This window comes from Oncorhynchus nerka, linkage group LG13 (genome assembly GCF_034236695.1).
Source record: "Oncorhynchus nerka isolate Pitt River linkage group LG13, Oner_Uvic_2.0, whole genome shotgun sequence".
Classification (NCBI taxonomy): domain Eukaryota; kingdom Metazoa; phylum Chordata; class Actinopteri; order Salmoniformes; family Salmonidae; genus Oncorhynchus; species Oncorhynchus nerka.
The window spans coordinates 24,605,601-24,631,589 of NC_088408.1; the positions used below are offsets into that span (position 1 = coordinate 24,605,601).

The 25,989-nt window shown below is 46.1% G+C and overlaps 1 protein-coding gene across 3 annotated transcripts in view; it reads right to left on the reverse strand.

Moving 5' to 3' along the window:
• Nucleotides 1-1,484: 1,484 nt before the first annotated feature.
• Nucleotides 1,485-25,989, reverse strand: part of LOC115139295 (pleckstrin homology domain-containing family G member 1) — a 132,741-nt gene continuing 108,236 nt past the window's right edge. For all 3 annotated transcript variants that reach the window (XM_029676497.2, XM_029676499.2, XM_029676498.2), the window contains exons 6-17: nucleotides 22,546-22,696; nucleotides 22,128-22,259; nucleotides 20,078-20,260; nucleotides 19,850-19,945; nucleotides 18,561-18,647; nucleotides 17,907-17,940; nucleotides 17,716-17,808; nucleotides 17,547-17,605; nucleotides 15,986-16,177; nucleotides 15,677-15,799; nucleotides 13,632-15,537; nucleotides 1,485-4,992 (exon numbers count right to left, since the gene is read on the reverse strand). In XM_029676497.2, coding sequence (XP_029532357.2) covers nucleotides 3,968-4,992; nucleotides 13,632-15,537; nucleotides 15,677-15,799; nucleotides 15,986-16,177; nucleotides 17,547-17,605; nucleotides 17,716-17,808; nucleotides 17,907-17,940; nucleotides 18,561-18,647; nucleotides 19,850-19,945; nucleotides 20,078-20,260; nucleotides 22,128-22,259; nucleotides 22,546-22,696 — 4,081 coding nt within the window. In that variant the 3' untranslated portion in view covers nucleotides 1,485-3,967. The remainder of the gene's footprint in view (nucleotides 4,993-13,631; nucleotides 15,538-15,676; nucleotides 15,800-15,985; nucleotides 16,178-17,546; nucleotides 17,606-17,715; nucleotides 17,809-17,906; nucleotides 17,941-18,560; nucleotides 18,648-19,849; nucleotides 19,946-20,077; nucleotides 20,261-22,127; nucleotides 22,260-22,545; nucleotides 22,697-25,989) is intronic.

Consider the following 25,989-nt stretch of genomic DNA (forward strand, 5'->3'; position numbering starts at 1 on the left):
TTTTGTCACTAAAGCACCTTATACCACCCACCACTGCGACTTGTACGCTCTAGTCAGCTGGCCCTCGCTACATATTCGTCGCCAGACCCACTGGCTCCAGGTCATCTACAAGTCCATGCTAGGTAAAGCTCCGCCTTATCTCAGTTCACTGGTCACGATGGCAACACCCATCCGTAGCACGCGCTCCAGCAGGTGTATCTCACTGATCATCCCTAAAGCCAACACCTCATTTGGCCGCCTTTCGTTCCAGTTCTCTGCTGCCTGTGACTGGAACGAATTGCAAAAATCGCTGAAGTTGGAGACTTTTATCTCCCTCACCAACTTCAAACATCTGCTATCTGAGCAGCTAACCGATCGCTGCAGCTGTACATAGTCTATCGGTAAATAGCCCACCCATTTTTACCTACCTCATCCCCATACTGTTTTTATTTATTTACTTTTCTGCTCTTTTGCACACCAATATCTCTACCTGTACATAACCATCTGATCATTTATCACTCCAGTGTTAATCTGCAAAATTGTAATTATTCGCCTACCTCATGCCTTTTGCACACAATGTATATAGACTCCCCTTTTTTGTTCTTCCTATTGTGTTATTGACTTGTTAATTGTTTACTCCATGTGTAACTCTGTGTTGTCTGCTCACACTGCTATGCTTTATCTTGGCCAGGTCGCAGTTGCAAATGAGAACTTGTTCTCAACTAGCCTACCTGGTTAAATAAAGGTGAAATAAAAAATAAAAAAAATAAATAAAAATTGTTATTGTTAAATAATAGTGATTCATTTGATTTGTAATCAGTAGCCTAGACTGTTTTATTGAACCTTTATTTAACTAGAAGTAATGACAGTCTTATGTTCTCAAGTGGCACAGCGTTATAAGGCAATGCATCTCAGTGCAAGAGGTGTCACTACAGTCCCTGGTTCAAATCGAGGCTGTATCACATCTAGCCGTGATTGGGAGTCCCATTGGGCGGCGCACAATTGGCCCAGCGTGGTCCGGGTTTGGCTGAGGTAGTTAGGCCGTCATTGTAAATAATAAGTTGTTCTTAACTGACTTGCCTAGTTAAAGGTTAAATTAGAAAAAATGTAACAGATCACTTTGGCAGGTGTTGTAGCACTTGCTTGTATTTTCAAGAAATTTCCATACCAAAAACAAGTACAGCAAGTTTTCTATATCAGTTGATTCTGCAGGGGGGTGGGTCATCCACTTTGAGCTCATCCTAAAACCCTCATGAGGCACAACATAACCAGCTGTAATTTGTATACAATCTGTAGTCCTCACAGCTAACAGTAGTCTTTGATTACAGACTTGTTTTACTTACTGTATTGCTTAGGCCTATATGGATGTCTTTGTGCTAAAATAATGTCTATCATTGGTCAGTTGATGCTCTGAATAGCTCTCATGCAACCTTGTGTATGAATTTATATTATCCATCATGGATAGCTCACAAGTGTATTTGATCAATGAATAATTGTTCAACAAGTCATGGAAACCCACTTTGTCTTTTATTTATGACCTCAAATACATTTGTTTTATCGAGCAAATGGCAACTAGCAGTTTTAAAAAATTACAGTACACTTAACTTAAACATTAAATCATCATATAGCAAACCTATGGCATACAAGAATAACTCTCCTAAAATGTACATCTTTACAAAGTGTTTACAAATCAAATGTAAAAAATTAATAATTAAAAAAAAAAAAGTGCAAGAGTCAATTCAATTTCAATGAAGGTTGACAATCCCCACCAGTGAAACACGAGAAACAAATATACAATGAATAAAAGAAACATACTTCATATTTTTAAGTTGTTTTGGATACATTTACATGATATTGTGCATTCCAACTTTTCATTTATTATTTTGATAAGGAAAATATAATCAAACAGTGCGTAAAACAAAACTACATTTTTTTGTAACATTCACAGTAAACAAATGAACCAAATTTTATCCAAAGTGTCCCGAAATTCATCAAGAAGCCAACAAAGTTATTATTCTAAATTACAAACTGGCTGTGGCGGTTCATAATAGCGATGAGTGGGGGTCAAGAATAGTTTTTTGTTGTTGTAAATAAATAGGACATTGTAAGTTGGAGACATTGATGAGCTCAAACATGAAACAAATTCTCAATAAGTGTGGATCTTCACTGCTGAAACTGTTTAGTGATGTCCGAGTTAAAACAAAAAGTAAACTCAATGTATGTGACAATCTACCCTAACATGACATTATTGTGAATATTTGAATGAATCAGGATGATATTCAGGCATAACGTGTTTAGAAAGGGAGTGGGAAGGGTGGGGTGCTGATCAGTAGTGTGAAGGTGAGGGGTGTCCCATGAAGTAAACAAAACATTTGACCCGAAATTCTGTGAGGTTGAAGAGAAATGTACATCAAAACACAATACTGCACTCATTCAACGCTCTCCTCCATGGTCCCTCTTAGAAACAACGTTTTAAAATGAATAAGATAAAATAACATTTTAGGTTCTTCCTATTAAGATGCACTATGCCACTCAACCTACGTAGTGTATGTAGAAGACTAAAATATACTTATTACCATTTTCAGACGCACAGATTCAAAATAAATAGATAACTCCTATTGCGGCTGCTTATTGAATATCAGCACACTTTTCTCTTGATTTTAAGATTTTTCTGTTTAAAGCGTGATCCCCTAGTCATGACCAAGGCGTTTGAGCAGGTTGAGAAAACCCAATCATTATATTAAGACTGGTATAGGCTATCTACTGCTTTACATCACCACAGCCCAATGTAAAATATACTCAACCTAATGAACAGCAAGGTACTATGTGTGGAGGCTCCATGTTTAAAAAGGCACGTGGATCCTCTTTATATTATTGCTGATAAACTGTCCATACCTAGCCTATAATCCTGAGCTAATTGCAAATTCATTAAGCTGCTTGCACAGATTGTGTTAAATTGGTTGACACTGTATTATGCACAGTTAAAACAGTACCACTGACAACTAGTCACATAGGATCATCCCTCGGATAAGGGGTAAGCTCAGCTATAGGAAGTTAAATACGCTAAAACAACCTTTAAAAAGTAACTCAAACAAAAGTTGAAAACCTTGATTAGATGGTTGTTAACTAAAATGACATGGTGTTCAAAAGAGCAAATTACAGCAACATAACTCAAATTCAGCCAGTGCCATTTCCTCATCAAGAGATGCTAGCAGACTGCAGCAGTGTACCAAATTACATTTTTGGGATGTCAGTATTTTTGTTGAAAGGGGGAACGGTTAGAATTAATGGATAGTTATACATTTCTTACTATTACTACTATAACAGAAATGAGCAGAAATATCTGTACAGTACATGGAATACTAATTTCCAACATCTCTAAAAGATGGGTCTGTATGCTTCCCTTTAAATGGTTAAGCCCATACACTCTGAGCCCCTAGCTACACTGTTGTACTCAGCAATAGCATCCAGTTTGCTAAAATGATCACTGACCGTTTCATAGTTATTTTTCAACTTATCTAAAATAGATACGGAAGTCAATCTTCTTGACATGGAAGACTGTAAAAAGTGCTGTGGCGGTGGAGTGCCTCTGTAGTACTAATATGTTCCTGTACATGTATGTTGCCATGACTACTCAAGTGCAGTATTTGGCATGTTGTTTTGTGATATGTTGAAATTTGCCCATGTGACTTTGGCAAAGCTGCAGTATTGCATGTTGCGTGTGACGTTGTACCGGTGAATCAGGCAAAAATGCATATTGGTACTTTTTTGTCCTGAAGACTCTGGCAAAGCTAAAGACCTGTGTGCTGTGTAGTGTTGTGCGTACAGTAGTGTGTTGAATTGACCATTTAGTGTGTCATTCCCTGTTAACAAACCTCCAGCCGTTTAGTGTTATTTGTTGTCATGAGACAGGCAAAGCTACAGACCTGCTTAAACTACATCTACTAGTATGTTCATATGGTGGTGTGTTATGGGTGGTCATGGCAACTCAGGCAAAGCTACTGGAGCTGAGGCATTGGAACTTCTCTCTGAGTGACTGGACGATGTTGGGCTGGTTCTGCTGTGCCGGCTGCTCCGCCCAGAGGTACTCCTGTAGACGCTCCCGGTCCGTCAGCCCACAGGAGGACCTCGACGGGGTGCAGGGCAGACTCTGGGTCTGGGCTGGCCCTCTGGAGCCACCACCACCACCGTTGTTACGCTGCCCGGAGCAGTCCTGATCCCGCTCGCTCTCATCCTCAGAGCGGATCTCCACGTAATCGTCATCATCGTCGTCTCCATTGTCCTTGAAGTTGGCCAGGTAGTTCTGGGTGGCTGTGAGCATGCTCAGCGCGGAGGCACGGTTCAGGACCACCACCTGCTGACCATCTTGCAGGGTGAGGTCAGAGTGACCGTGACCGCAACTGGACCGCTCCGGGAGGCTGCTCTGCCGACCGGCCCGGCCCAGACTACTGGGCCCATGGAGTCTCTCTGAGGAACTCGGGACCACAGCCGGGCCACGGTTGGACCCGGTAAGGTCATTCTCCTTCTCCTGCTGCCGGTCGCCCAATGAGCAGATAGACTGGCAGCGGCTGGTAGGTGGTTTAGAGGAGGACGAGGAAGAGGAGGCGGAGTTAAAGGAGGTGTGTCGTTTAATAGAACTGTACACATGCTCCTCCTTCTCACTGGGTGCAGAGACACAAGAGCTCCAACGCTGGGTGGGTGAGGTCTCTGGGGAGGGAGGTAGGATCTTTAGGGTGGGGACGGAGCAGGCTGCTGTGAGCCTGCACTGGGGGGTGGAGGACCGTATCCCCGACACAAAGCTGGCCAGCTCCCCGTTGCTGTAGGTGGAGAGGAGCCAGTCATCCTCCAGCCCTAGGCCCAGGGAGGAGCAGGTCTCAGGCAGGGATGGGGAGGAGGCCAGCCCTAGGTGGGAATGGTGCGATCCAGGAGGACCCGGGCTGCTGGAGCCCTGACCTGGAGGGTCTTTAAACATCACCTGGTCATACAGCTGGGAGTACTCGGCTATCCTCGCACCTGAGAGAGAAAGAGAGAGAAATATAAATAAAATAAACAGAATTCATGTTTAGTCCTTTTATTAACCAAACAAACACAGTCAGGTCCAACATTATTGGCACCCTTGATAAAGATGAGCAAAAAAGACAGTATAAAATTGGGAAATACATTATTTTATACTAATACAATTGCTCAGAAAAATAGATTTTGTTCAACAGGTAATAAAAACTATTCTAAAAATGATTGGCACCCCTTTTCAATACTCTAGCACCCTCTCCTTACAAGGATAACAACACTGAGCCTTTTACTAAAATATTTTATGAGATTGGAAAATACATTGGGGACGATCTTAGACTATTCCTCCATACAGAATATTTCCAGATCTGGCCTCTTCAATTCAAACCACAGGTTTTCAATTGGGTTCAAGTCCAGAGACTGACTTGGCCATTGCAATATGTTGATGTTGTGGTCAATAAACCATTTCTTTGTGGATTTTGATTAGTGTTTGGGGTTATTTGTCTTGCTGGAAGATCCACTTGTGGCCTTTGATGTGTCAGCTTCCTGGCAGAGGCAACTGGGTTTTTGGTTAAAATCTCCTGGTACTAAAGTTCTTGATTCTGTAGACCTTAACAAGGGCACCAGGACCATTGGAAGCAAATGGCGACCTTGAATACCATTAACAATGTGGTTTGAATTGAAGAGGGCAGTCCATAAGCTACCAAGCTTGCTAGGACAGAACAGATACAACTTCAATTAGCACTGTGGTGTGAAGTGAAAGGTGTCAATGCCTTGGCCAAAGCCATGGAAGGAGAGTCTCACAGCCTACCCCACCCAAATCCAGAGGCCTTTGAAGCCCTCTCCCGCTGTTCAGAGACCATCCCCTGGAATTTTCTACAAGGAATCTGCCTCCAGAAAAAAGTTTATCCAAAGTGGGTGTGACACCTACTCCTGCTGCACTGCTGCTTAGATTCCACCTGGCGATCTGTTCACCGTCTGCCCTGGCCCGTCTCCCAGTCTGGTACAGGTACCCTCGCCACACTACCCACTCTCTCCCGAGCTTTCGCTCGCCTCCAGCACACACGCACCGTTGTGGTGAGTGACTCTGAACTTACAATGGCTAGCTTTAAGCCATTTGCCTTATGACTCCTGCATGCTTTGTTGACTATGAACTTGCTTGTTTACCCAACCGTGGGACAGACTGTTTGTTCCCACACTCGGTACTCTGACTCTCTATTGATTACACAGACTCTTGGCCTCCCATCTTATTCTAACCACTTTGTATTCATGTTAACTGATGAAATTGCTATACAATATGATCTTGTTGCCATCGAATGCACATTCAAATGTCATAAATCATCACTGCAGAGCTCTCCCTGTTCTCAGCTGTGCCATTGTAATACTATTGCTGATGATATCTGGAAATGTGCATGTACACCCTGGCCCATCTACTGTTGCTAGCCCCAATTCTGACTTGTGCTCTGATATCTGCTTCAATGATTTCTGCTCTCGTAAAAGCCTGGGTTTTCTGCACATTAACATTAGAAGCTTATTACCTATTACCTAGAAGCGTATTACCTTTTTTATTTTATTTTTTTTATTTCACCTTTATTTAACCAGGTAGGCTAGTTGAGAACAAGTTCTCATTTGCAACTGCGACCTGGCCATGATAAAGCATAGCAGTGTGAACAGACAACAGAGTTACACATGGAGTAAACAATTAACAAGTCAATAACACAGTAGAAAAAAAGGGGAGTCTATATACATTGTGTGCAAAAGGCATGAGGAGGTATGCGAATAATTACAATTTTGCAGATTAACACTGGAGTGATAAATGATCAGATGGTCATGTACAGGTAGAGATATTGGTGTGCAAAAGAGCAGAAAAGTAAATAAATAAAAACAGTATGGGGATGAGGTAGGTAAAAATGGGTGGGCTATTTACCGATAGACTATGTACAGCTGCAGCGATCGGTTAGCTGCTCAGATAGCAGATGTTTGAAGTTGGTGAGGGAGATAAAAGTCTCCAACTTCAGCGATTTTTGCAATTGTTCCAGTCACAGGCAGCAGAGAACTGGAACGAAAGGCGGCCAAATGAGGTGTTGGCTTTAGGGATGATCAGTGAGATACACCTGCTGGAGCGCGTGCTACGGATGGGTGTTGCCATCGTGACCAGTGAACTGAGATAAGGCGGAGCTTTACCTAGCATGGACTTGTAGATGACCTGAGCCAGTGGGTCTGGCGACGAATATGTAGCGAGGGCCAGCTGACTAGAGCGTACAAGTCGCAGTGGTGGGTGGTATAAGGTGCTTTAGTGACAAAACGGATGGCACTGTGATAAACTGCATCCAGTTTGCTGGGTAGAGTGTTGGAAGCAATTTTGTAGATGACATCGCCGAAGTCGAGGATCGGTAGGATAGTCAGTTTTACTACGGTAAGTTTGGCGGCGTGAGTGAAGGAGGCTTTGTTGCGGAATAGAAAGCCGACTCTTGATTTGATTTTCGATTGGAGATGTTTGATATGAGTCTGGAAGGAGAGTTTACAGTCTAGCCAGACACCTAGGTACTTATAGATGTCCACATATTCAAGGTTGGAACCATCCAGGGTGGTGATGCTGGTCAGGCGTGCGGGTGCAGGCAGCGAACGGTTGAAAAGCATGCATTTGGTTTTACTAGCGTTTAAGAGCAGTTGGAGGCCACGGAAGGAGTGTTGTATGGCATTGAAGCTCGTTTGGAGGTTAGATAGCAGGGTCCAAGGACGGGCCGGAAGTATATAGAATGGTGTCGTCTGCGTAGAGGTGGATCAGGGAATCGCCCGCAGCAAGAGCAACATCATTGATATATACAGAGAAAAGAGTCGGCCCGAGAATTGAACCCTGTGGCACCCCCATAGAGACTGCCAGAGGACCGGACAGCATGCCCTCCGATTTGACACACTGAACTCTGTCTGCAAAGTAGTTGGTGAACCAGGCAAGGCAGTCATCCGAAAAACCGAGGCTACTGAGTCTGCCGAAAAGAATATGGTGATTGACAGAGTCGAAAGCCTTTGCAAGGTCGATGAAGACGGCTGCACAGTATTGTCTTTTATCGATGGCGGTTATGATATCGTTTAGTACCTTGAGCGTGGCTGAGGTGCACCCGTGACCGGCTCGGAAACCAGATTGCACAGCGGAGAAGGTACGGTGGGATTCGAGATGGTCAGTGACCTGTTTGTTGACTTGGCTTTCGAAGACCTTAGATAGGCAGGGCAGGATGGATATAGGTCTATAACAGTTTGGGTCCAGGGTGTCTCCCCCTTTGAAGAGGGGGATGACTGTGGCAGCTTTCCAATCCTTGGGGATCTCAGACGATATGAAAGAGAGGTTGAACAGGCTGGTAATAGGGGTTGCGACAATGGCGGCGGATAGTTTCAGAAATAGAGGGTCCAGATTGTCAAGCCCAGATGATTTGTACGGGTCCAGGTTTTGCAGCTCTTTCAGAACATCTGCTATCTGGATTTGGGTAAAGGAGAACCTGGAGAGGCTTGGGCGAGTAGCTGCGGGGCGGGGGTGGAGCTGTTGGCCGAGGTTGGAGTAGCCAGGCGGAAGGCATGGCCAGCCGTTGAGAAATGCTTGTTGAAGTTTTCGATAATCATGGGTTTATCGGTGGTGACCGTGTTACCTAGCCTCAGTGCAGTGGGCAGCTGGGAGGAGGTGCTCTTGTTCTCCATGGACTTCACAGTGTCCCAGAACTTTTTGGAGTTGGAGCTACAGGATGCAAATTTCTGCCTGAAGAAGCTGGCCTTAGCTTTCCTGACTGACTGCGTGTATTGGTTCCTGACTTCCCTGAACAGTTGCATATCGCGGGGACTATTCGATGCTATTGCAGTCCGCCACGGGATGTTTTTGTGCTGGTCGAGGGCAGTCAGGTCTGGAGTGAACAAGGGCTATATCTGTTCTTAGTTCTGCATTTTTTGAACGGAGCATGCTTATCTAAAATGGTGAGGAAGTTACTTTTAAAGAATGACCAGGCATCCTCAACTGACGGGATGAGGTCAATGTCCTTCCAGGATACCCGGGCCAGGTCGATTAGAAAGGCCTGCTCACCGAAGTGTTTTAGGGAGCGTTTGAGTGATGAGGGGTGGTCGTTTGACTGCGGCTCCGTAACGGATACAGGCAATGAGGCAGTGATCGCCGAGATCCTTGTTGAAGACAGCGGAGGTGTATTTGGAGGGCCAGTTGGTCAGGATGATGTCTATGAGGGTGCCCTTGTTTACAGATTTAGGGTTGTACCTGGTGGGTTCCTTGATGATTTGTGTGAGATTGAGGGCATCTAGCTTAGATTGTAGGACTGCCGGGGTGTTAAGCATATCCCAGTTTAGGTCACCTAACAGAACAAACTCTGAAACTAGATGGGGGGCGATCAATTCACAAATGGTGTCCAGGGCACAGCTGGGAGCTGAGGGGGGTCGGTAGCAGGCGGCAACAGTGAGAGACTTATTTATGGAGAGAGTAATTTTCAAAATTAGTAGTTCGAACTGTTTGGGTATGGACCTGGAAAGTATGACATTACTTTGCAGGCCATCTCTGCAGTAGACTGCAACTCCTCCCCCTTTGGCAGTTCTATCTTGACGGAAAATGTTATAGTTGGGTATGGAAATCTCAGAATTTTTGGTGGCCTTCCTGAGCCAGGATTCAGACATGGCAAGGACATCAGGGTTAGCAGAGTGTGCTAAAGCAGCGAGTAAAACAAACTTAGGGAGGAGGCTTCTGATGTTGACATGCATGAAACCAAGGCTTTTTCGATCACAGAAGTCAACAAATGAGGGTGGCTGGGGACATGCAGGGCCTGGGTTTACCTCCACATCACCCGCGGAACAGAGGAGGAGTAGAATGAGGGTGCGGCTAAAGGCTATCAAAACTGGTCGCCTAGAGCGTTGGGGACAGAGAATAAAAGGAGCAGATTTCTGGGCATGGTAGAATATATTCAGGGCATAATGCGCAGACAGGGGTATGGTGGGGTGCGGGCACTGATGTTAACCTTTCTGGTTATAACTTGTTCTGCAAGACAAATCTCACATAGGTGGTAGAGTGGCAATCTTTACCAAGGAACACCTTCCGTGCTCGGTTGTCCTCCACCAATTCTGTCCACAAACAATTTGATTTGCTGGTTTTAAGCATTTAACTTTCAAATAGCTCTTTGTCGACTGTTGCTGGGTGTTATAGTCTTCCATCAGCACCGGTCTGTACCCTACCTCTCCTGGCCCCTTACACTAAGTCTGAATTTATCCTGCGAGGTGACCAAAACTGGGACATGCTTAAACCACCTGACCAAGTCCTAAAGCAATGGGACTCCCTAAAGCTTTCTCAGATTATTACCAATCCCACAAGGTATGACTCCAAACACCCAGAAAATGCTACTCTCCTTGATGTTATCCTCACAAATAATCCTGATAGGTATCAGTCTGGTGTTTTCTGTAATGACCTTAATGATTACTGTTTTACAGCCTGTGTTCGTATTGGTTGCTCAGAGAAACGACCTGTCCTGATTTGTTTTAGATGCTTGCTAAAAACCTTTAATGAGCAAGCCTCCCTTCCTAACCTGGCCTCTGTAAATTCATATAGAATCAGCTTGAAGACGCTTGGACCTTCTTTTTTGATATTTTCTGTGGTGTTAACAAACACGCCCCATAAAAAATATATTGAATTAAAAACAGGGTCAACCCCTGGTTCGCACGTGATCTTGCAGAGTTAATCCATCTCAAGAATTCCCTTAGGAGAAAGGCTCGGCGCACACATACTCAGGCTGATGGGCTCTCGTTCAGGCAAATGAGGAATAAGTGCACTCAGGCTATCCGCAAGGCCAAGGTTAGTTACTTTAAGGAGCAGTTCTCTCTCTGTGGGTCTAACCCCAAGAAGTTCTGGAAAACTGTTAAAGACCTGGAGAATAAACCCTCCTTCTCACAGCTGACCATGTCCCTTAATGTTGTTGATGTGGTTGTTACTGACAAGGAGCACATGGCTGAACTCTTTAATCACCACTTCATTAATTCAGGATTCCTATTTGACTCATCCATGCCTTCTTGCCCGTCCAACATTTCCTCATCTCCCACCCCTTTCTAATGCGACCTAGCCCCAATCCTCCTCCCTCTTTTACCCATGCCCCACTACAAAGTTTCTCCCTGCATTTGGTCAGAGTCCAAGGTGCTAAAGGAGCTCCTTAAACTTGACCCCAAAACAACATGGTTTAGACCCCTTCTTCTTTAAGGTTGCTGCCCCTATCATCGCCAAGCCAATCTCTGATCAAGCTGATCCTAACTGTTATAGGTCAATTTCTATTTTGCCCAGTTTATCAAAAGTGTTGGAAGTACTTGTCAATAATCAACTGACTGATGTCTATAGTATTCTCTCTGGTAAGCAATCTGGTTTCCGCTCAGGTTATGGATGTGTCACTGCAACATTAAAGGTCCTCAATGACGTCACCATTACCCTTAATTCTAAGCAACGTTGTGCTGCTATTTTTATTGACTTGGCCAAAGCTTTTGATACGGTAGACTATTCCATTCTTGTGGGCCGGCTAAGGAGTATCGGTGTCTCTGAGGGGTCTAAGGCCTGGTTTGCTAACGACCTCTCTCAGAGTGCAGTGTAAAAAGTCATAATATCTGTTGTCTCAGCCACTGCCTGTCACCAAGGGAGTACCCAAAGGCTCCAAGGCCCCATGCTCTTCTCAATTTACATTAACAACATAGCTCAGGCAGTAGGAAGCTCTCAACCATTTATCCATTTATATGAAGATGATACAGTCATATTACAGCTGGCCCGTCCCTGGATTTTGTGTTAAACGCTCTACAACAAAGCTTTCTTAGTGTCCAACTAGCTTTCTCTGGTAAGTGTCCAACTAGCTTTCTCTTTGGTAAGAAGAATGCCCCTCTTGACACAGGTGTGATTACTACCTCTGAGACTTTAGAGCAGGGGTGGTCAATTTTTTGGGCTTGAGGGCCATATTGGGATTTTGAAATTCAATGGAGGGACGCATTTTTTGGGGGACCAATTGTCTGTTAAAATCAATTTGCAGAGGCTTCCGGAGTGGCGCAGCAGTCTAAGGCACTGCATCGCAGTGCTTGAGGCGTCACTACAGACCCGGGTTCGATCCCAGACTGTGGCACAGCTGGCCGTGATTGGGAGACCCATGAGGTGGGGCACAATTGGCCCAGCGTTGTCCGGGTTAGGAGAGGGTTTGGCAGGCCAGATTTCTTTGCGCTCTAGTGACTCCTGTGGCGGGCCGGGTGCATGCATGCTGACACGGTCGTCAGGTGTACGGTGTTTCCTCCGACACATTGGTGCGGCTGGCTTCCGGGTTAAGCGGGCATTGTGTCAAGAAGCAGTGTGGTTTGGCTGGGTCATGTTTCGGGGGACGCACGGCTCTCAATCTTTGCCTCTCCCAAGTCCGTACGGGAGTTGCAGTGATGGGACAAGACTAACTACCCGCGTACTTTGCCCCACCTTGGTTTAGAGCTCGAGGTAGTCACCTCATACAAGTACTTGGGAGTATGGCTAGACGGTACACTGTCCTTCTCTCAGCACATATCAAAGCTGCAGGCTGAAGTTAAATCTAGACTTGGTTTCTTCTGTCGTAATCACTCCTCTTTCACCCCAGCTGCCAGACTAACCCTGATTCAGATGACCATTTTACCCATGCTAGATTACGTCATTTATAGATTGGCAGGTAAGGGTGCTCTCGAGCGGCTAGATGTTCTTCACCATCCGGCCATCAGATTTTCCACCAATGCTCCTTATAGGACACATCACTGCACTCTATACTCGTCTGTCAACTGGTCATCTCTATATACCTGTCGCAAGACCTACTGGTTGATACTTATTTATAAAACCCTCTTAGGCCTCACTCCCCCCTATCTGAGATACCTACTGCAGCCCTCATCCTCCACATACAACACCAGTTCAACCAGTCACATTCTGATAAAGGTCCCCAAAGCGCACACATCCCTGGGTCGCTCCTCTTTTCAGTTTGCTGCAGCTAGCGACTGGAACGAGCTGCAACAAACACTCAAACTGGACAGTTTTTTTTATCTCAATCTCTTCATTCAAAGACTCAATCATGGACGCTCTTACTGTGGCTTCTTCGCGTGATGTATTGTTGTCTTTATCTTCTTGCCCTTTGTGCTGTTGTCTATGCCCAATAATGTTTGTACCATGTTTTGTGCTGCTACCTTGTTGTTGCCATGTTGTGTTGCTACCATGCTGTGTTGTCATGTGTTGCTGCCTTGCTATGTTGTCATCTTAGGTCTCTCATTATGTAGTGTCTCTCTTGTTGTGATGTGGGTTGTGTCCTATATTTATATTGTATTTATTTATTTGAATCCCAGCCCCCGTCCCCGCAGGAGGCCTTTTGGTAAGCCATCATTGTAAATAAGAATTTGTTCTTAACTGACTTACCTATTTAAATAAAGGTTAAAAAAAATATATAAAACATTAAAATAATAATAATAAATATCAAGGATCTGGAAATATTCTGTATGGAACAATGGTCTAAGATCCAGTATTTGTATGAATTATATACTGTCTTTTTTGCTCATCTTTATCAAGGGTGCCAATAATTATTGACCTGACTGTAGTTAGCTGTACACATATCATGACTGTATAAGCAACTACTGATTATGTTTGTTACCTATGGCAGCGCCGCCTTGCTTCTTATCCTCCAAAATGGCTGCCAGGTCTTTCTGCTTCTTCTCCAGGTCTTTCTGCTGCTTCTTCTCCTCCCTGTTGCGTCCTCCTGACCCCATGTCGCCGGGGTCCATGCTCTTCATGCGGAGCAGCTGGTTGGCCTTCTTGATCTTCTGGCTGTATTGGCGAGCCATCAAGAACACACGGTTCTTGGTCTTGTCCATGAGCTCCTGGGAGAAGCTGTCCACTGAGTCCCCTGGAAGAAGAGAAGAGGAGGCCAGGGCGGAGTCCAGACCCCCCAGCCCAGCCAGCTCTCCAGGGAACAGGCTGTGGAGGTCCCTGATGGAGGGGTCCCTTTGGCTGGGGTCCCGTTGGGGCAGATCCCCCAGCTCATCATCATCTTCCAGACGGAAGCTGCCACTGCTGAGGCGAGCCAGTCTGTTACGGATGGTCTTGACTGTCCCGGAAGGGGCAGGGTCTGGGATGGCAGGGAGGGGGAGGGACGGGGGAGTGAGGGGAGAGGGGGAGGGGTAATGATCTTCATCTTCAAAGGTAGCCTCTCTGAGCAGCTCTGGGAAGTTGAGGATGGGGACGGTGAATTGGTGAGGGGGGGTCACAGTGGGGGGGTTGGGATTGTGGGCTGGGGGGCTCTTGGTAGGGGATCTATGTTTTTGGGAGCTGTTCTTTTTGGGGCTGCTCTTGACCGACGAGGTCTTGGGGGCCTCACTGGCACTCACGGGAAACGCGGCGGGAAGGCGGTCCGCGTTCTTCTCGTTCTTCTTGATGTAGTTTTCCAAATCGTTCCAGATCTCGTCCACCTGCTCCGACATCCGGTCACCGGTGTGGGAACGTTGGGAGAACGTTTCCGAGGCGGATGAGGAGTAGTAGTCCGGTTCGGAGGTTCCGTGGACTGGATGGGAGTTATCCTCCGTCCTCTCGTCCTCCCCAAAATGTAGGCTCTCCTCGGACACGAAGCCCCCCAGGCTCTCACAGCCCGTCAGGTAAGGCTCAGAGGCAGACGGCAACAGACTGTCCCTCTCCTGTCCAGGTCTGTCCCCATCCCTGTCACCCTTGGTTGGGGGCTGCCTAAAGCAGATAGTATCATAAATGTTCTCCTCCTCCACGATCTTCAGGGCACACGTCCCAAATGGCACCCCCTCCAGGGCGGTGGAGGAGTGGTTACTGTCAGACAAGCAGTCTGGCTCCATAAGAGGCTCTGTAATACTCCCAGGGACCCCTGTGTTTAGAGCCCCAGGGCACTGTGTGTCTCTAGGGGCCTCTCTTTGGGCCCCACGACCCTCCTGCTCCCTCCTGATCAGCCCCATGCTCTTCAGGTCCTCATAGCTGATGTTGTCATAAATGTTCTCTATGTCGTCTATCGTCAGCTGCTCGGACGACGACGATCCTGAAATGTCGTTGCTGGACGATTCGGTGTGGATCATCCCTTCCTGGTCATCATCCTGACCAGGGGGGCTGTGTCGGCCGTCAGTCTGTTTCTCCCCCACGCTGCTGGCTCTCCGCAGCACTCTGCTGTCCCCGGTGGATGGGGGGTCTACCTGCACCGTGGGAACCTGCTCCATGTGCCAGCTGCAGGGTCGTCCCTGGGTCTTGCTGGGAGACGATGTGACCTCTAACCTAACAGGAAGTGGTTCTGGTTCTTGCCCGCCGGGCTCGGTGGGGACGAACATCTGGTAGATGTCCTCGTCCTCCTCGTCAGGGTTCATGGTGCGCTGACGCGTAGGGAACATGGCTCTGCGGACACGGTGGTCCGCCCAGATGTTCCCCACCGTCTGGGGGTCACCCCCTGGGACCAGCATGGAGGGGACATGGGTGTCCGGAGGTTCCTCTGTCACACGGGGCGTCCTGAGGAGAGGAGGGTGGTGACCTCCCTGAAGAGATTTGTTAGCCCTCTGGAGAGAAGGGAAATTACATTATTTTGTGTATGTGCAAATGCCGATGTACTAGCGATTACTTTTTTTCAATTTGCGTTAAGTCCTGTACACAACTATTCCTACTAGTCATTGACATCACACTGTTAGGGTCAGTCACCTGTAGGTCTGAGGCGCTCATGTTGAAGGTCTTCCATTGGTCGATGCTGCTGTCCATAGACGCCTGTTGGTTCAACTTCTTCCTGCTAGACTTCTCTGGGACTCGCAGTCTCTTTCCCCCACCCTGCACACAGTTAGAGAATTGTGTAGTTAACATGCCTTTATCTATCTAATCCCTTCTTACCTGTAAAGAGGCTAGAGCAAGGGGCTAAGGATCAAAATCAAATCAGGCAAATCTGATAAACTTGAATGAGGAGAAAGATGTTCAAATGTCAAACGGATGCATTGTGGGTAGGTAGGAGAGACTCACCAGGCCACTGTCGTCCTCATCGTCGGCATCCTGCTGGTGTGGCTCCTCCCCGTCCTCCCTGTCGCTATGGTCAAAATGGTCGCCAGGGTCCAGGGACTCCTGTGATTGGTTGACCAGGCTGCGGCTACGACCAATAGTGCCCAGAGCCAGCTGGGACACGGGAGAGAGCAGGGTGGCACCCAGACTCATCCGCTACAGAGAGGGTGATAAGCCAGAGAGTGTTAAATGTGTGCGTGATTGAGGAGTGTAGCAACCGTTGCAAATAACACCTAAACTATCTGAAAATGTTACTCTAAAATGGTGATATAATCATAGAATTAGGAATGATAATACTAAAATGGACATGAACCTTCTTATGACAGATATAAAAGTTCAGCCATTTTCGTAAGGGAGCTGGTCAACCATGGTCAGCCAGTGCTGTGATAAGATATAGCGTAAAACAATGAATTTGGAGATTATCTACACTGTATGTTTGTTAGCAAGCTAGCCAACCAGTTTAAGTTGAATGATTCCATAAATGTTTCAAATTAACTGCCAATATGCCAACATTCCATTCAAACAACGCAGTCAATCCACAGCCATTCACTGGCTGAAATCTGTTGATGATAGGACTTAGACAAGTTGTAAATCACAAAAATAGCTTTCCATAAAAACACACATTTACAGACTGTTTACATATATTTTAGAGACTATTTATACATAAATGTATATAAAACCAGTATAAACTATTTATAATTATATGACAATATTTTAGGTTTACAATAATTGTGTTACACAGTTTCTGATATCACATGCTGAACACACCGCTCGTGTCGCGTTGCTAAATAAATGTACATGTTATTTAATCATTGCATCCAAACTGCTCTCCAGCGTCTGCGTAGCCAGGCGCTAAAATAGAACGTGGTTTTATTTGTGACACTTGACGCACTGGAAGTCCCGCCTCTCCCATCTCCTCATTGGTTTTTAGGAGTATACTGTATACCCATGTGGGTGATTGAAAGATGAACTGAGGTCCACACTAGTCCAGTTGGTGGTGGTAATGCACCTTAAATTTGGTTGCCAACCACCATATAAAGTCCAAAGAAGAACAAGAAGACGAAGAAGACTGGAGGAGGAGAGAGTTTACTAGAAACTAACTAGGTTTACCCTTTTATCTGCGGATTAATTGTCGGAGTAAAATAACCTTGTGCATTTCAGGTAAAATAACAACAGTGTTTATATCCCAGGACAAATTAGCTAGCAACAGCAAGTTAATACAGTTAATAAATGAATATAGTTGGTTCAGAGTTCATTTTGATATTTCAACATGCATGTCCTGATCACGTCTGATATGGATTGATAAAAATCAACATGCGTGCGCCGGTCTAGACAGCATGTTAAGACAATAATTTCTCCTTGTCCACAACAGCACCCATTAACATACCATTCTGGAACTTTTGATTGTTCATGACATAGCCCCTCTTTTCATTTATTAGGATCTATATGGCTATAACACTGTTTCTTTGTGTAACTGTAGCATTGTGTCACCATCCATAAATGACTAATGTGGGTTTAAGCTGACCTTTGAGCCATCTTCCTTGACACCATGCTTAGCGTTCTTCAGTAACTTGGACAGAGGCTCTGAGGAGAGACAGACAGGACATGTCACAGAGTCAGAGAAACTGGCCCAGTCCATTGGCATCAGCACTGATCATTTACAGTACCTTGTTCCTGTCCCTCCTGTTTCTCACCTGACTTCCTGCGGACCCGTCGAGGGGTGGAGCCCTCCTTGGTGTGGGGGCTCCTCTTGTCCCCGTCAGGACTGTAGTGGAACCCTGGGTGGTCTGGAGAGGAAGAGGAGAGAGGGAATGTTATCAAGCACCCAAATAATGATCTGACAATATTCACAAGAGGCTTCAACCAATATCAAATGGATACTTACGCATAACATCCATCTCCAAAATGGCCTGCTTGGCCTAAAAAACAGATGGGAAAAAACACTAAAGTGAGCGCCATATTACAGAATTCAGCAAGACTATAATCGGGGTGGCAGGGTAGCGTAGTGGTTAGAGCGTTGGACTAGTAACCGGAAGGTTGCAAGTTCATATCCCCGAGCTGACAAGGTACAAATCTGTCGTTCTGCTCCTGAACAGGCAGTTAACCCACTGTTCCTAGGCAGTCATTGAAAATAAGAATTTGTTCGTAACGGACTTGCCTCGTTAAATAAAGGTTACATTTTTTATAAATAAATAATTGAAGTTGAAGATATGGGGCTACCTTACACTAGATGGAGCTAGACAGTAGTCTTTTCCAACAGAAGCGGACTACTTTACAAGCAACAAGATCACTTTCATGTAATTACTATGAACCCTGTCAAGGATTTTCCCCAGACAAAAGCATCATTTTCCATTTTAACCAGAGCTAAGGAGAGGTGGAGAGAAGAGAGAAAAAATGGAGAGAGAAAGAGAGAGGAAAGGAAGACCGAGCGAGAGGGGTGATCGAAAATTAAAGAGGGAGAGTGAGACCATTCCACCTCCCACTCAAGGTTGTGTTAATGTCATTAGTGAGGACACACATTGCTTGCTCCGTGTCTCACCTTGGCTGGGATTTTAGCCGGGTGGTTTTCAAGTATGAGTCTCTTCAGGTGTAGGATCCACATGCGTTTGTCCTGCTGAGACTTGGCCTGGAACACAGGACAACAGAGAGGATAGAAGGAGAGAGACATTAAACTAGACATTACATTTTGAATCCTTAGTTGTTACATTCATTTTGGTACTTATAAATGAATGATATATTCTTCAAGAATAAAAGGCTATATAACTTCTAAATGCCTCATAAGCTTAGTTCAACAGTCGGACCCCATTAGAACACAATATATAAGCTTATTTTATTCCAATGTTTGTAAACAACAAATGTAAACAAAACACTGTATAGCCTCCAAACATGGTTAAAACTATTAATTTGATATAAAGGATGGTCAGTCCTTGCATCCATTGCTCTGTCTATGAATTTGAGAGTGGTTAAATTTCTCCAGGCCTATGTAACAAATGTGAAATGGCTAGTTAGTTAGCGGGGTTTCAATTGGTGACGTCACTCGCTCTGAGACCTTGAAGTAGTTGTTCCCTGCAGCTTTTGTGGCGTGATGGGTAACGATGCTTCGTGGGTGTCAGTTGTTGATGTGTACAGAGGGTCCCTGGTTCGAGCCCGGGTCGGGGCGAGGGGACGGAAGTTAAGCTGTTACATTGATGCTGTTGACCCGGATCACTGGTTGCTGCGGAAAAGGGGGGTGAGTGTAACCGATGTGAAATGGCTAGCTAGTTAGCGGTGGTGCGCGCTAATAGCGTTTCAATTGGTGACGTCACTCGCTCTGAGACCTTGAAGTAGTTGTTCCCCTTGCTCTGCAAGGACCGTGGCGTTTGTGGCGCAATGGGTAACAATGCTTCGTGGGTGTCAGTTGTTGATGTGTGCAGAGGGTCCCTGGTTTGAGCCCAGCGAGGGGACAGAAGTTAAGCTGTTACACCCATCCCTTAGCTTTTTAGCAAAACAGGAGCGGGGAGAAAATGTTTCTATGAAGGATTCTAGCTTTAAATGAAGTATAAGATGACTATGACAAACCCATAACAACAATGGGATATGACCTTCAACTCTTATGTGTTGTTACATAAAACAGATTATGGTGGTGTTTGAAGTCCCTTCCAAAACACTTATGTTGAGAAACAAGCAGCCCTTCTCATTCACCATTAACAATTCAACATGTCTGGGCACGTAGGAGTGGTGGGCTTGGCAAAGCACAGGTGGGATAAGCAGGCTACTTTTACTCTATGCTGTAAAATCGACTGTTGAATATGCAGTAATTTTGGTTTGTGGGGTGTAGTTTTACTTTACCAGTACGGTGTGCTGTAGTTTGGGGTTCTTGTAGTGGAACACACTGAAGCTGAGTGGCTCCTTCGGAATGATTTCCACCAACATCAGGTTGCAACACTATAATGACGGAGACATGGTTAGTATTATGGTTAGTCTCACTTTGGGTTAGAAGTATAAAGACTGCTATACCTTAGGAAGTTTTGGGAGGTATTTTATGTCAAATATTTTAGCATTAGTGTTGTGACTGACCAGGATGTGGGCTTTGTAGGTGAAGGCCTCCTCGCGTTTCTTGGTGACCAGCAGCAGTTTGTCGAACAGAAAGAGTGTGCGCTCGTTCTTGGCCCGCTGCAGACGGAATGTCCCCTCCAGAACCAGCTCACCGTAGCCAATCAGATCAGGCCCTTTCCAGTTGGTCAGCAGACTCTGGATCTCCTGAGAGGGGGGGAGGGAAGAGGAGAGGGAGTGAGTGAGTGAGTGAGTGAGTGAGTGAGTGAGTGAGTGAGTGAGTGAGTGAGTGAGTGAGTGAGTGAGTGAGTGAGTGAGTGAGTGAGTGAGTGAGTGAGAGAGTGAGTGAGAGAGAGAGTGAGTGAGAGAGTGAGAGAGTGAGAGAGAGTGAGAGAGTGAGAGAGTGAGAGAGTGAGAGAGTGAGTGAGAGTGAGTGTGAGTGAGTGGGAGTGAGTGAGTGGGAGGGAGTGAGTGGGAGGGAGTGAGTGAGTGGGAGGGAGTGAGTGAGTGGGAGTGAGTGAGTGAGTGGGAGTGAGTGAGTGAGTGAGTGGGAGGGAGTGAGTGGGAGTGAGTGGGAGTGAGTGAGTGAGTGAGTAGGACAGGAGGAGGAGAGGTGGGAGAGGTGGGAAAGAGAGCAGAGGAGGAGAGGTGGGAAAGAGGTCAGAGGAGGAGAGGTGGGAAAGAGGTCAGAGGAGGAGAGGTGGGAAAGAGGTCAGAGGAGGAGAGGTGGGAAAGAGGTCAGAGGAGGAGAGGTGGGAAAGAGAGCGGAGGAGGAGAGGTGGGAAAGAGAGCAGAGGATGAGAGGTGGGCGAGGTGGGAAAGAGGGCAGAGGAGGAGAGGTGGGAAAGAGAGCAGAGGATGAGAGGTGGGCGAGGTGGGAAAGAGGGCAGAGGAGGAGAGGTGGGCGAGGTGGGAAAGAGGGCAGAGGAGGAGAGGTGGGAAAGAGAGCAGATGTGGAGAGGTGGGAAAGAGGGCAGAGGATGAGAGGTGGGCGAGGTGGGAAAGAGGGCAGAGGAGGAGAGGTGGGCGAGGTGGGAAAGAGGAGAGGTGGGCGAGGTGGGAAAGAGGAGAGGTGGGCGAGGTGGGAAAGAGGGCAGAGGAGGAGAGGTGGGAAAGAGAGCAGAGGATGAGAGGTGGGAAAGAGAGCAGAGGAGGAGAGGTGGGAAAGAGAGCAGAGGAGGAGAGGTGGGAGAGTGGAAAAGAGAGCGGAGGTGGGAGAGTGGAAAAGAGAGCGGAGGAGGAGAGGTGGAGAGTGGGAAAGAGGAATAGGATGAGAATGAGTTAAGAGAAACAGGTGAGAGAAGAGAAGAACAGGAAAGGACATGAGAAGGAGGAGAGGAGAGAAGAGAGGAAGAACAGAACAGAACAGAGAAAGGAGAGGAGCAAGACAAAAAAGGACAGAGAGAATTAGACAGGTCAGCTAAGCACTCTTCCTCAGATCCTAAGTAAATACTTCCACACACATTCCTTCACTCATCTGATCATCCTCCTCCCCACTGAATAAAGCTACTTTCTCTTTTATCTGCCGGCTGTGTTATGCAAGGCCATCATTAGCCCTGGAAAACAATGTCTTGCATAACCTAGCGGAGACAGACGGAGTCTACATCCCAAATGGAACACTATTCCCTCTATAGTGCACTACTTTTGACCAGGGCCCATAGGGCTTTAATTATTTTTTAAAGTAGTGCACTATGTAGGGAATAGCATGCCATTTGGGAAGCAGACAAGACTGGTGAAAGCTAGGGAAACAATGGGAGGATATGTGGACAGCCACTAATGTCACAGTCTAATTCAAACCACTAAGATGCAGACTTTTCCAAATGTACTTTGTTGGAGCAGAATAAATGTGTGTTGACCAACTTGTAACATGACAGGTGTGTGTGTGTGTGTTCACCAACCTGTAACATGACAGGTGTGTGTGTGTGTGTGTGTTTGTACCTGCCCTACATAAGTCTATTGCCATGACCAGACTATAGTAAAAATCCTGACTGCATATGCAGGTATGTGTGAGCATGTGTGCCTATGTGCATGTGTATATATGTGAGAGCATGTTCATTTGCAAGTGTAGTCTTACTTGCAGCCTGACGGCGTGTTCATGTTTCCTCTTCATGTCGTTGATGTGCCAGGCCACTCTCTGCATGGTGTCTATGGCCTCCTGCACCACCTCATATGTCTCTGTGTCCTTCTCCAGGTGGTTGGCTATCTCCTACAGGGGACAGAAAACACACCCAGTGTTAGAGTGGGTAATGTACACGGAAAGCTGTACGTTAGACTGGGTACCATCTGTTTCTGCAGTAGCCAGCTATGTTGGCCCGGTATTTCTTGGCAGTAGGGTTAGCTTGTTCAAAAATAGACTGGTGGCTAACTTTACATACAGTATATTACAGTACACACAGTTCTTTGTGGTCTGAGTGTTAGGCTTATGTGGGGTTTTGCTAGTGAGATGTAGGTGTCCGTGTGCGTGCGTGTGTGTGTTTAGGTGTATAACTGACGTGCAGCAGTAGGTGGTACTTGAGGATCCTCTGCACTGGCTTGAGCAGGTAGGAGCCCAGAGGCAGGGAGTGTCTCAGAGATTCCTGACGCTCCCGGAAAAACTTAGCCAACACCTTATTCCTCATACACTCAGTCAACACAGCCACTGACCTGCAGAGAGAGAGAGATGGAGGGAGAGAAGGAAAAATAAAATATGATATTAATCCTAGGAAACAATGACAGATATTGTAGCCCAATTAAAATACAGAATGACAGATCCCACACACACAGTCCTGTCTTAGGGAACAGTGCAAGGTCATGCAAGGTCAGAGTGTTTGTAAGTAGATGGATTGTGTCGAGGTACAGATCTGGGGAAGGGTACCAAAAAACTTCTGCAGCATTGAAGGTCCCCAAGAACACAGTGGCCTTAATCATTCTTAAATGGAAGACGTTTGGGAAAACCAAGACTCTTCCTAGAGCCGGCCAAACTGAGCAATCGGGGGAGAAGGGCCTTGGTCAGGTAGGTGACCAAGAAGCACTCCACCAATCAGGCCATTATGGTAGAGTGGCCAGACGGAAGCCACTCCTCAGTAAAAAGCCACATGACAGCCCGAAACAAGATTCTCTGGTCTGATGAAACCAATATTGAAACCTGGCACCATCCCTACGGCGAAGCATGGTGGTGGCAGCATCATGCAGTGTTTTTCAGCGGCAGGGACTGGAAGACTTGTCAGGATCGAGGGAAAGATGAACGATGTACAGAGATCCTTGAAGAAAACCTGCCCCAGAAAGCTGAGGACCTCCGATTGGGCCGAAGGTTCACCTTCCAACAGGAAAATAAACCTAAGCGCACAGCCAAGACCACGCAGGAGTGGCTTCAGGACAAGTCTCAATGTCCTTGAGTGGCCCAGCCAGAGCACAGACCTGAACATGATCGAACATCTCTGGGGAGACCTGACAATAGCTGTGCAGAGGCACTCCCCATCCAACCTGACAGAGCAAATACAGGTGTGCCAAGCTTGTACCATCATACCCAAGAAGACTCGAGGCTGTAATTGCTGCCAAATGTGCTTCAACAAAGAACTGAGTAAAGGGTGTGAATACTTACGTAAATGTGTTTTTTTCTTTCATAAATTTCTAAAAAACTTTTTATGGGGTATTGTGTATAGATTGATGAGGGGAAAAAACGATTTCATCCATTTTAAAATAAGGCTGTAACGTAACAAAATGTGGGAAAAGTCAAGGGGTCTAGGGCCTCCCGAGGGGTGCAGTGGTCTAAAGCTGTGCCATTAGAGATTCTGGGTTTGAGTCCGGGCTCTGTCGCAGCTGGCCGTGACAGGGAAACCCATGGGGCGGCTCACAATTGGCCCAGTGTCGGCCGGGTTAGGGGGGGGGGTTTGGCAGGGATGTCCTTGTCCCATCGCACACTAGCGACTCCTGTGGCAGGCCAGGCGCAATGCACGCTGACACGGTCACCAGGTGCACAGTGTTTCTTCTGACACATTGGTGTAGCTGGCTTCCAAGTTAAGTGGGCATTGTGTCAAGAAGCAGTGTGGCTCGGTTGGGTTGTGTTTCGGAGGACGCACGGCTCTTGACCTTCGTCTCTCCCGAGTCCGTACGGGAGTTGCAGTGATAAGACAAGACTAACTGCCAATTGTATACCATGAAATCAGGGAGAAAAAGGGGTCAAAAAATTGAAAATTCAAGGGGTCTGAATGCACTGTATGTACGCATGTGTGTGTATGTGTTTGTCAACCACCCCATCACACAGCTGGTGACCCTAGCTAACGACTGGTGACCCGACTGACACACACATACACACACAATTACAGTAGGAACCGAGGCTGTAGATGTATCTCTGTCATTCTGAGCTCTCAGGTTGGGTTTCACAGAGATAACAATGTGAGCCCTGTGGAGAGCTACACTGGAATGTGGACACACACTATATTTAACTACTTAAATAATCACCATCAACTACTAAATAATCACTTGTCAGTAGTAGCATAATGCACAATGCTAAAACACTTCAGACATGTCGCAGCCAATGGTGTACGGCGTGTAATGTGTCACAACCATTGTGAAATGCACTGCTCTCATTAGGCTTCATTGTGAAGAATTGTCTCACATTTTCGGCCCCAAGACACACCACATACACACACGGTTTCCTATGACAAGACATTGTTCACACAAGGTGAAATAAAACATTAAAGCCAGCCACTGAGTATGATAAGGTGGCGGATATAATACCCATCTGTCAGAATAGGGGCTGTAACTCTGTCAACAGGCTCCCTTTCAAATAAATAACTAAATAGAGAGGGAGATGCAGACAGACTCCTGTTGGGTTGGGATGTATATCAGGGCTACCCAGAGAGAGAGGCTGGGGTACTGTAGCTCTATAAAGACAGTACAAAGATATAAGACACTCTGGGAATCAAGAACTTGAAGGTGAGATTCACCTGTATGCAAAACCAGATCACAAGGAGGAAGATTATACTTCTATATATGTTCATACTACACACAGACTGTCAAACACACACCAGAGGAGGTTGGTGGGAAGAGCTATAGGACGACGGGCTCATTGTAATGGCTGGAATGGAGTCAAATGTAGTTTCCATATGTTTGATACCATTCCATGTATTTCATTACAGCCATTACAAATTAGCCTGTCCTCCTATAGCCCCTACCACCAGCATCCTCTGACACACACTCACACACAATGAGTGGGGCAGACTACACAGAGTATACAAAACAAAGACCTGCTCTTTCCATGACAGACTGACCAGGTTAATCCAGGTGAAAGCTGTGATCCCTTATTGATGTCACTTGTTAAATTCACTTCAATCAGTGTAGATGAAGGGGAGGATACGGATTAAAGAAGGATTTCTAAACCTTGAGACAAGACATGGACTGTGCACGTGTGCCATTCAAAGGGTGAATGGGCAAGACAAAATATTTAAGTTCCTTTGAACGGGGTATGGAAGTGAGTGCCAGACGCACTGGTTTGAGTCTAGAACTGCAACACTGCTGGGTTTTTCACGCTCAACAGTTTCCTGTGTGTATCAAGAATGGTTCTCTACCCAAAGGACATTCAGCCAATTTGACACAACTGTGGGAAGCATTGTCAATATGGGCCAGCATCCCTGTGGAACGCTTGACACCCTGTAGTTCATATCCCAACAAATTGAGGCTGTTCTGAAGGAAAAAGGGTGTGCAACTCAATATTAGGAAGGTGTTCCTAATGTTTTGTACACAGTGTTACATGTAGATAACTTTGTTAGAAAGAATACTATATTTCCCTTGACAGAGTGATGCACAATGTAAAAAATGGCTAAACTTATCCCATAAGTAGAATATAACTTTGTCCACCCAAATATAGAATATAACATTATTGTCCACCCAAATATATAGACAATAGCCTTTGATTTTACCACACAAGTACCATAAAATAATCTGGTGTCAGAAGT